At 42.2% G+C, this 11,607-nt stretch overlaps 2 protein-coding genes across 2 annotated transcripts in view; one reads left to right on the forward strand and one right to left on the reverse strand.

Moving 5' to 3' along the window:
• T265_04141 (hypothetical protein) overlaps positions 1-6,284 on the forward strand; it is a gene marked incomplete at both ends in the record, with an annotated part of 48,191 nt that extends 41,907 nt beyond the window's left edge. Inside the window, one exon of the mRNA XM_009168799.1 lies at positions 6,179-6,284. Coding sequence (XP_009167063.1) covers positions 6,179-6,284 — 106 coding nt within the window. The remainder of the gene's footprint in view (positions 1-6,178) is intronic.
• The window catches only part of T265_13427 (hypothetical protein), a gene marked incomplete at both ends in the record, with an annotated part of 23,329 nt that overhangs the window by 4,766 nt on the left and 6,956 nt on the right, over positions 1-11,607 (reverse strand). The window contains 2 exons of the mRNA XM_009168812.1: positions 214-341; positions 8,720-8,830. Of these exons, the coding sequence (XP_009167076.1) occupies positions 214-341; positions 8,720-8,830 (239 nt within the window). The remainder of the gene's footprint in view (positions 1-213; positions 342-8,719; positions 8,831-11,607) is intronic.

Below are 11,607 nucleotides of genomic sequence, written 5' to 3' on the forward strand. Positions count from 1 at the left end.
GCCTTTTGTTCCTTATGAACTTGCAAGTGTCAAGAGTTTTGAATGAAGTTGACCCATATGAAGTGCTACTCATTGGTTTGGCTAGCATGAATGAAAGTCAACCGGTTCAACCTGGGGCAAAGAAGACTATTGTTGCCTTTAAAGAAAGTGTGAAGTAAAACGCTGTCCTCAAGCAATTTAGCCACAGTTGCTTTAAAATCAAGTGCCTCTTACCCATGAATGGCCCGGAGAAACTTTCGCTGATGAGTTCGAACCTTGGCAGCGTCCACTCGGTTGACTAGCTTTGTATATTTGTAGATAAGCCAGGTTTCACGAAGTACGTTTGCGGCGTAATTTTTGACCTGGAATGTAAATGCCGGTTACAAACGAATCAGGTTTTATGTACAAAGTGGATAACTGTTTAATTTTTCATTGATATACAGCTTCCAAACTACATGCGAGTATGTTTTTAAGCGAATGAAAAAGGGATCAATAGGCTGTCCGCTTTGTGACACAGTTAGCCAACAGAACCTTGTGGGGTTTATCACATATGCGCGGCAAAATGGGTCGTGTTACCCGCTGGCTAAAGGGTGTACTCCGCTGAAGTGAAAAGCATATATTAGGTGTACAGTGATTTATGTTTTTTTCATGGACTGGCTGATTTTGTTGATTCCCCTGCGTCAGGTAATAATCATTAGTTTACGGAAAACTGAAAACGTAAACATCTTTGTAAACATCTTTGCGTCATTCACGGCCTGGAGCAACATCTCGTGTACTTTTAGACTGAACAAGGTCAACCCGCCTGATTCAAACCGTATTTCCGGAACAAGCGAATATATACTGGCGGGATAACCACAAACGGACTGAGCGATTTGGGGTAACGAGGTGGAAGTTTCTCTGTCGGTGATTGAATAGCCGCCAAATATAGTCCATCATTTTGCTCTACCATCGTTTTTCCTGTTCGCTCGATGAGCAGCCAAGTTAAATGGAAATCTAGTTTTAGGCTAATCTGCGAGGAACCAGAGAATCCTGGTTCAAATTTATACTCGATCTGATACGTCAAGAAGTACAGTTTGAATTCGCATGCTGTCTTCAGTGATGGGCTTGAAGTTGGCCTTGATGGAAATGGTCAGGTGAACTGCACAACCGAATATCGCATCGAATTCTTGAATAAACGTGAATGCGAATCGCTGAGCATTAGTTTTGCGTATAATGTAGTCCATGGGGCCCACGGGACAACCAAAGTTATGTTGAACGAAAAAGTCCTAGAATGGGGACCCTGAGGTCACATCGTCATCTGATAAGTTGTGGACCTGTTTGCAACACACATTTATTTGCACACACATTTTGCTTAATTGGGTGTCTCAAGTGAATCCCAATGGGATCTCTCTTCCACGATATCAACTAACTGAATGTGTTGTACGAAGTTCCGTTACGACTGTATTCTAGATATCAAAGTATATCTTCATGAGGAAAAACTACTTAGAGGTATGCCACCACCAGGTAGGTTTTGTTCAACTGAAAATGCCACAAGAAGAAGATTCATCTGGATTCCTTTGAGCCTCATGTTAAAACCGAATTCTTGTGCAAATGAGTGTGCTTTGTGAATGGTGTACAGTTTGGATTCAGGAAAGGTCATAGGACATCAATGCGCTTTTTGTAAAAAAACATGGAAGAAGCTTGTGCCTCTTGAAAGTTGACAGAGGAAAGACCGTCAACTCATTCCTCAAATACAGACCCAACTTACCTCCAGAGAAATGGGCCGGCTAACAGGATCTCCCTGGTAACCAATAGGGTGGAACGTAATCTCAAGCGTTGCGAAGCTCATTCGGACTTCAAATCAAACAAAACAACAGCCGGGGAACCAACTAGTAGGAATGTTCATTCAAATCAACCGTAATCAGTAGTCAACCACTGCTATGTCTTGTCCAATAGTCTGTAACTGATCAGTTAGTGTTTCACTAATAAACAACTCTCACACCGCAGCGTATGGTGTAACAGTAGCGGTACAGAAACGTCACGCCATGCCACATCAAACCAAATGGAAGCATCTCTCCTCCGAGATGCGAGGTTTATATCAGTTTTCTTATTCAGCCGAGCCATTGATTGAGGGATACGTAACCCTGGCTACAAGCCATCTGTGTATAATGCCGACTTCATCGAGGATACTGTAAATGGACAGCACTTTTAGGCAGAAACCGTGGACATTTTTCAGACTTCGAAATCCCCCAAAATAGTCGAATGATCCATTATGAGCCGGACCGAATAATTCGATCAACATAAAGTCACACCGGGTCACCGTTTCTGTCGCTGACATGTCAAGTAAGGTACGATAGATTAGGCTGATGTTTAGTGGCATATATTCCAACATGAAGACTTGTTATGATGTCATGCTGATCTAGATGTCACCAGCACACCCAGTACGATAGGAGAGGTTAAAATGACTCGACGCGGTTTGGTTAGCGAGTAAAACAAGCGATTTAGTAACTTGGTGCCACTTTGACTTTCTTGGCACCGTCAATAAGGGGTTGAGAATCTGGCGTGACAATTCTCTGGTTGCCACATCAATTATGACAACAAGCTGTCGCATCTAGTCCACTGGTGCAACGGTGGACACTACTGATGAGACATGTGAGTAGTATGTGGCCTTCTTGTAACTGCCCCTTGATCTAATGGAAGGTGGGATTTACTGCAGAAGATATAGAACTGCTTCGCAGCATCTTTTTTACGTTTGTGTGATGGTCAATGGATATCCAGGAAAGCTTAAGAAGATGCGTTCAAGAGGAAGACGGATATTTGTTTTTTTTAAGAACAGGGTGTATATGAGAGTTTTACTTTTCTGTCCGATAGTCTGGAACTGTTTAGTTGGTGTTTTATAATAACCCCACGTTGAAGGACTTCCCCCCTTTCACTGGTAGCAGACGGATCAAGTGCCAAATTGACGTCATCTGCGCTGAGTGAAAACTACTGTGAGGCCGAATGACGATTAACTAAATTACATTTCCCATAGGAAAATCGTCACTGGGAGAAAAAATAACGCCACTCGAATTAAACCGAAGCCGAAAACTGTTGTGTGGCTTAATGTTCCATTCTTGTGTTGGAAGTACACAAATCCATAGTATAATCAGTGAAAAATTTCAGTGACTGGGTCGGGAGTGAACGAGCGGCAGCAAAGCTTTAAGGACCCGCTTGAAGGTCCTCAGATGCATTCTGAGGAGTATTGATGAGATTTGAGCACTACAAGACCACGTGGTCAGTTGCAATGAATACCATGACTGGGGGATACATAGTACTATATCCTGTCTAAGCGCGAACTCAACGCAGCAGTTATCATCCACTCGTGGTTAAACGGCTTGGTCCTCAGGTGGTAGCTGGAAGGTTGCACGTTCGTAACTTATTGGTGTTTCGTGTGATAAGGATGAAACAGCTGTACAGCGGCTCCCGGGCCTCCAGCGTAAAATGAACTTACACCCAAGTCAAACCCTTGGTTGAAATTTCTAAATCTTCCCGCCCTAGGATCAGACATTCAAAAAAATTAATCAGGTCAAATTCGCCTGATTCCGTCATCGTGGTAAAAAAGAATGCCGGTAATGAGCACCTCCTAACAGAAAGCGAAATGACCTACAGCCGAAAAACAGCACTTCGAAGCCAGCAATGGTCAACTGAACAAATTTCAAACTTGGCATGAAATCACTTCACAAGCGTGCACCAGTGGATCTACACAGATCGCTGTTTGCAAAATTTCCAACTAGTTTGAGCTTATTCTGGACGCGTGTGAAGCCAGCATACTTGATCTCCATGAAGCTGGTTTAGGTTTCTGTAAAAAGTTCACAACAGCAAAAAATGAATACAGTATATCACAGAGCGACCAACAGAGGGCATCAATATACTATTGCTGTTCCGACAGGCCGCGCTTACCGTCATTGGATGTGAATGAACACAGAAGAACGAGATATTTCATCATTGCGAACACAGCCAAGCTAAGTTCATTGTATGAAACCAACCAAGCCAATGGACTACGGAGGATTTACTCTATTGATGAACTCATCAGTTCAGCCACAAATTGGTCCGATCAAAAAGGCTAGTTCTAATGATTCTGGATAACTATACCGCGCAACCTCTATCAAATTTGTTTACTTTTAAACACATCCCTATCCGAAACCACTCGATGAACGAATCGAAGCGTTTGTAAAGATAAATTACGACGGACGGCTTTTTATACACTCCTCCTTTGGTAAAAAGCAGGTCGGAAACCGCGTTTCCCACGCATGCATTCTTCACCAAATACAGCTGTTATACGCCACCGTTTGTATCCGTCAAGTTTAAGATAAAGCTGTCTAATGTAACAATCTACAGATGTTCCCTTTAGCTCGTCTAACACCCGGTATGTGAGTAGAAATTGATAGAATTTAGGTTAGACTAATACATATCTTGTTAACAGATGGTGGGACTCTTACAATAAGACGAAACCGACAGATGACGGTGAGGAGGGACTGGTCCTAAAATTGAGTTTTGCATCATATCATAAATTTGAAATACAATCGCAGTGGGCGAAAAAAGCCAAGGATTAAAGATAGTTATTCGGAGCAAAGAAGAAGCGTTCCGTTAAGATGACGTTTTATCCCACGCGCTAAGTATATTTCTATTCCACTGCTCTACTGAGTAGTTTGGGTTTGCCCGGAAACAAGAACCCCCCATTCAAGTAGCAAAATACTCCTAGCTTACCCGAATTGTTGGCTTCTTGAGGGAAACAAATCCTATTGTAAGCAAAACTTGACACGTTAGCACATATCATTTTCTTTAGACACCCAGCTCACCGTTTTTTATACAGAGCTGTCAAATTAGGATGGTGTTAGGTCATGTTAAACTTCGGGATTGTTCGAACCTAATGTCTGATGACTTTATTACGTGAAGAGTGAATCTTAATAAAATCTATTCGAAATAATATTTCTCGGAGCGGCCATTTAACCAATGGGAAACCCATTGAGTGTTTCTTTTTCGCAGGTGCACAACCACTATCCATAACTTGCCACTGAGCTGCAACAGTCCTTTCGTGTTCACGGTTTCTATCAAAACCTAAGTGTCTTTGTTGGCACTGAGAGTGCCCAACAGTCAACTTTTATGTTTTTTGGCTATGGATTCAGCCAGAACCCAAAGTTCTATTCTATCCTGACCAAGATGGCCATTGAGTGAATATTCCCGATGACTGACTCGTGCAGGAGTATCATTCAGCCAGACTGGGAATCACTCGGTGTAATTGTACAGGCTACGTTTCCTAATTTCGACCTCATTGGCTTACCTAAACTTAGACAAGGGTTCTAGCTGTTCGTCATCCAGGAATAAAAATCCCGTCCCCGTGGTTTTTCTTCGCAATGACAGCCAATCAACGGACACCCTGTGGTGCCCTCTTGATAGCTAGCTGTTTTACAGTTATAACCTCTGCATCGATGGTTGAAACGACACGGTTAATCATATTTTCAACTCAAAGCCACAAACCCATCCGAGGAATCCGCATTACTATAAGTGGCAACCAACATGGTGTCACACTCATATTATACAACCACGTCACACGTCCGAACGTTCGGTTCTCGTCAAGATACATGCACCAGCTTTATAGAAGTTTGACTTTTTATGATGAAAACTCTGATATTTTGCACCAAACATGAAGCGACCAGAGGCGTGGGAATTCAATTGTTTTCACACGAGTAGGCTATGAATAAGCAAATGAATCAACTCAGTCTTGTGGACAGAAAATGAGAATTCGGTTACATTGAGATGGCACAAAAGTGAACGCAGAATTGTCAATGTCACTTTTAGATTGTCGTGAGATAACACTCTTTTCCGGTCGACTGTCCATTTACAATCGGGTAGCTCATTTGTTAGATTGGAGAGAATCAAAATTGTCCGGATTGTCGGGCTCAACTATTCTGTTCCCGCAGAACGTGTGGGAGTTTTACATTTTGTTCTGGGATGTCTTGGGCTTGAAAGATCGGCTGGGAATTACTCTCAATTCTCAGTGCAATTACGAATGTCTAAACAAGGATTTATAGTCTTCACTTTGCGAGTGTTTTCACCTATCACGATTTTGGGGAGCTTGGATGAAAGTAACATGCAGTGTTTCTGAAATTGTCTTCGGAGCTCTCTGCTGAAGATAAAGTATATGTTGAAAATTTCCAATGCATCGTTTCCAACTAATTAGAATACGCAAGGTCACACTGGTAATGTGTCGAAATACTGGTAGCTCGGGTGAGTTTTTGGTTGTTGATCAGGCGGCTGTTGATGTGTTCGCCGAGCTTGGCAACTGACCTGCAAAAGTTTCGTCACCATACGAGGAGTAAAGAAGATCTCCACTAGAATATATGAACATGATAAAATTTCTTACACCTCCGTGCACGAAGATCAGGGAAGACACCAATTTTATTGCAGCGGCGTTCGTATATTGACTTAAACGGGAGCATATAAAGAACGCGAATTTACGGATGTGTGGCACTCCACCGCATGAGCTATTAGCAAGCAAATTGAAATCGCTCCCCCTGGTTATCAAGCGAACACAACAACCACGTGGCTCTGAACTGAACAAGCAGCCAGATGAGGAACGTGTTAACGAAGCAAGGGCTCGATCCATACGGACGTGTCAATTATATTGGAGTGGTTGCGCAGCCAATAAAACAAAGACCAAATTAATTAACGGACGCAAGAACACCAGTCACGACAATGAAGAAAATAGGAGTGTGCAGGCTGCCAATCACTCCCTAAAAAGAAAAACCAGGCCACAACGCGATGCAAATCGAGAAAGCGGCCGATCAAAACGGAGGAGGAAGATACCAAAAATGGAAGGCTTCGGGATGACCAATCGACTTAAAAGAATGCGAACCACAACGCAGAATGATTACGAACGGACCAACAAATTCACGATAAACGCTTTCGTCCAACGAGCCAATCACGTTAGGAGACAACAGATTGCCTTTAAACGCTATATAAATGCACTGAGGCGAACAGGATGTACCCACCCACCTGCGCATTAATTATATCTTTCAGTACGGTGACGAAACGTTTGCAGTCAATTGCCAAGCTCAGGGGACATCAATAGGTACCTGATCAACAATCATGCTCACAGTCCATACATAAGAGCAGTTATTCAGCCCATTTTCGTTGTGGCTTTTATTTAGGCTTGTAGAAAAATACTATTTCCAAGCTCGCTAAATTTTAACCCTTATGGATAGAACCAAACGAAATTTGGGGCTGACCACATTGTTTTCACCTATCGACGGTTCTCCTTATGCCTCATTTTTCTAATGAAAGATAACACGTATACATCCTAAAGGAACATTATTTATGCGGTTTGCAAAAATCGGTTCGGGAGAAAATTATCGATTGTGTCCTTCCTTAAGCTCAGGTGGGCTCAGTACCGAAGTTTGTGCCGGTTCTGTGTTCTAATTGAACCTAAATTGGATATGATTAACTAAATGACTTCACCTGAACACCAGCTGAATCTCCTGTTTACGCTATTCTCCAGCTGAGCGGAATATAGGGGACTAAGTCTACCTGGAGACCCCGAAAAAAGGTGAAGCCGATCGTGTGCGTTGACCTTATGAGAAGTGTTCCCTCAGGAGAATGCATTATGGTATCTAAAATATCGTCCCAACCAAAAACCTGAGGCGCCTTGGTGCAACACATACAGCTGGAGATTACCACAAAAAACACAGCCAGTTATTACGCAGTGGAGCCTCTCGTTGGAAGTTTTCTTTTGTTTATATCAACAACCGAAGATAACAGCTTTACTCAGATCGTGGTCGGCGATAAAACCTGTAAAACGTTTGGAGAAATTTGGACGACTGGTGAATTACACCCATTTGCAAAAAAAAATTGGTTTTTATTGAGGACCTAATTACTTCTCTTGTGTTTATTGATGACTTCGTAGCTACCAGTTGCATTTCCCTTTTTGTGCAGCCAGTTATTACGCAGTGGAGCCTCTCGTTGGAAGTTTTCTTTTGTTTATATCAACAACCGAAGATAACAGCTTTACTCAGATCGTGGTCGGCGATAAAACCTGTAAAACGTTTGGAGAAATTTGGACGACTGGTGAATTACACCCATTTTCATGCCAATTTGGTCTCCAGTGGGGACCTAACTACTTCTCTCGTATTTTATGATGACTTCGTAGCTACCAGTTGCACTTCCCTTTTTGTGTCTTGCTTCACTCGATGTGGTATCTTGCTCCCGACAGTCACGTTTGTGCTTTTCCTTACCCCTTAGGTACTTCTGGTTGTGTTTTGTCATGGATCCCCCTGGTCAACCGGATCACTAAGCTCCCAGCCGGTTGTTGCATATCTCCCCTCACTGTTCAGGCACCTTACCAGCCTACTAGCATTCACGATAGATTCCAGCAAGACATCTACAACCAAAGACAAGTAGTTGTCAGCAAATCGCGAAAGGCTAGCGGATGTATGTGTGGCTAAGTGGACACCTGCATGCCATCAATCAATCCGCGAGTAATTTCAACTTCATTTCAATTTTCTTGAATGGAATGAATTGAAGAATTTTAGCATATGTGAGCTCATGATTTCCCCATTATTTCACACGACAGCAACTTCACTTTTTATCCTGCTCCAGAGATTCTGATAAACGTTCATTCATCTGCTGACGGGTTGCCAGATGGCTTTGAAAATGAATATGAATGCGAAATTTCGTTTCATCGAAGACCATAAAATAAGCGACATCATGAATTCGTGTTTCTCACCTTTTTATTCAATTGATTTTCTACCATAAAGTGTATCACGTGTTTTTCCGCTTTGGACAGTTCGAGTTTTCGCGCAAATACGGCAACGATCAAGGCCGTGCATCCGGAACCCTGAAAGAAACGAAACCCCAGGGAATAAGGTGAATTCAAAAATTAAAATCCACTTGATTCTAAGGACCACAATATTCTTCATTATCGCCAGTGGGCATGTGTGCGACTTTCACAGTTTGTCGGCCAAGAATACCTTATACAGAATTCTTCAAATCCTCATCTGTCTTATGCGTGCGACAAGAAGCAGTGGCTGAGTGTTTCTGAAAGCCTTCATAGAATTACTGGGGCCGTAGTTTTGAAAGGTTTGTATCTAGACCGCCGGAATGGTGAGTTGATAAGTTTTGTGTTGGGAAGCGTTGATAAATTTCGAGAAGTGCTGATAAATGTTACTGATTAATTATAGCAAATGTACAGACTCCATAAGTGCAAACGTCTCAACAGGTTTTGTTGAATACCTTTGGGCGAAGAATAGTGACTTTCAGTGACGTGAAACGGAAGCATTGTTTATTTCAACAACTCATGTTTCCAACTCATAGCCAATTACAAAGAGGTGAAAAGAAACGGCTTTTATACACTCCTCTGCATACACATTTGGTTTCCATAGTAGACCTGCTCGGAACCCAGCTTAAGATGTTGTTTCTCAACTGAATGGGCTTCACCAGTCAACCTCTGATTCAGTTGGCACGACAATAGATATCATATTACCTTTTATAGAAGTAATACGCTATTCTTAAAGTTGGTGGAAGGGCTCTGACAGCCCAAGGCCCATTTTGCCCTTTTTGGGGGGTGTTCCCGTTCGTTGGCTGTTGAACAGGTTTCAGCAATCGGAGAGTGGCGTATCACGTAGATAGAACCTCTGTTGCTATTTAACGCACACTTGGAGGACGTTTTACGTTCATATAGTCTTAGATAATTTGCTAAAATCTTTCCGGACTCTGAAATAAATTGCGAAAATGACTTTTCTAAAGGCTTTCAGAAAAATGACAAATATTTTTACTGCAATAGAGTTTTTATTTGTTGAAGATGCAGGAAACTGTCAATGCTTTAAGGACGAGCGAAGTTATATTTTCGACAAATACACCCATTTGCAAATCGGTTTGTTTTTCACGAAAGACTCGGCTGAAGCTCTCTTATATGGTATTATCCAACTGAATGTGCTGCTTACAGGCCGCCTCATGTTTCAGTTGGCACGGTATTCGAGATATCACGGTATATTTTCATAAATAAAACTATTCACAAGGTTTGTAATGCACTACTCATAAGGTTGCTGAAAATCCATCGACAGCCCACGACCGGTTTCCCTTCTTGGGACTCATCAGGGAGGCACAGTCCCCGGATTTCCGTCAACCTTATGTTCTACTTGAAACCAAATTGCCTGAGAACATCATAAACGAGAGATTCAGCTGGCTTCCAGGTAAGTCTCTCGAATTAGTTTTCAGATGAGTGTATATTCGCTATTCACAAGGTTGCTGAAAACTCTTCGACAGCCCATAGCCGGTTCCATCGTTCTTCGGGGCTTATCAGGTAGACGCAGTCCCCAGGTTTTCGTTAAACCTTATGTTCTACTTGAACACAAATCGGACTGTTTTCGAGAAATACACTCATTTGCAAATCAATTCGGTTTTCACGAGAGACTCAACTGAATCTCTCGTTTATGATATTCTACAACTGAATATGCTGCACACAGACCGCCTCATGTTTCAGTTGGTAGGATTTTCGAGATATCGCAGTATGTTTTCATAAGGGAAAATATACACAAGGTCGACCAGTTTTCGGCAATCTTTTGACTAGTTTAGTTTGCGAAAATTCGTATCTTGTTTCATCCCAAGCCAGTAGCGACAACTCTTGCGAAACCGGGTCATTTTGAATGTGCCTCAATGAAAACCATCGCTTTTTGTTCAGGTGATAAGCAACTATTCAGGAATATGTCAAAAATCAACATTCGTTCATGCATTTTGATCTTATCAAGTTGAAAAAAGACAGTTATATCCCGACTATTAGAATTTCGAGACAGATAACTTGTTCACAGTGGCAGCTCAACATCTTTCCTGCCATTCATGTCTGACAACTGCCGAAAACCTGAGAAATTCCTACATGTTCTCTGATAAGCTCACAATCTGTACAGATCGGGGCATTTCGAGATCACGCAATTCATCAGCCAGGAGACTGTGTTGATTCACTTGTGATTCACACCAGCTTTCATAGCTACCGCTCAACATATTTGTAAAGGGCCTACAGATAGGTGTGAGCGATACTCTTTTCTCACTAATGAATATACTGCACTTAGTCACAAAGAAGTCAACTGAAGGACATTAAATCGGAGTGTTCATAGGTTTGATGAACGCAGGTGTATAGATGGAAGCTGCCTTGGAATAACCTGGGGAGTTCTCCATTGTGGAAGTGACAGCCACTTAAGAGGTGTCTGAAATGAATTCGGAAGCTAAAAATCCCAATGCCGATAGTTTACTTCAAATCGATTGGTAAGTACATATTTGTGTGCCAAATAGTGATTCGAAGTAAATTATCGGCATTCTTGTCCCGTATAGCATACTCGCATACCCCTGATTTATCGCCAATATTATAAATGTTGTGGAATATGTGAGACTGGTTCATTGACTGGAACGCGTTAGAGAAACTTTGTCAAACTTCATAAACATTGTTCGCTACCCTGTCTTTTGTTCGTTTGTGTATAAAGCAACGTGCTATGAAGCCACCAGCAAACACCAGCCATCACCAAACCGCGACCAATCTCCTCAGAATAGTCAGAATGTCAGTGACCCCAAACCAGGAGGTGCTTCAGTTAGTCAGAAGCAAGTGACGTGTCCAGGTGTGAGGAC

This window comes from Opisthorchis viverrini, assembly GCF_000715545.1.
Source record: "Opisthorchis viverrini unplaced genomic scaffold opera_v5_65, whole genome shotgun sequence".
Lineage (NCBI taxonomy): Eukaryota > Metazoa > Platyhelminthes > Trematoda > Opisthorchiida > Opisthorchiidae > Opisthorchis > Opisthorchis viverrini.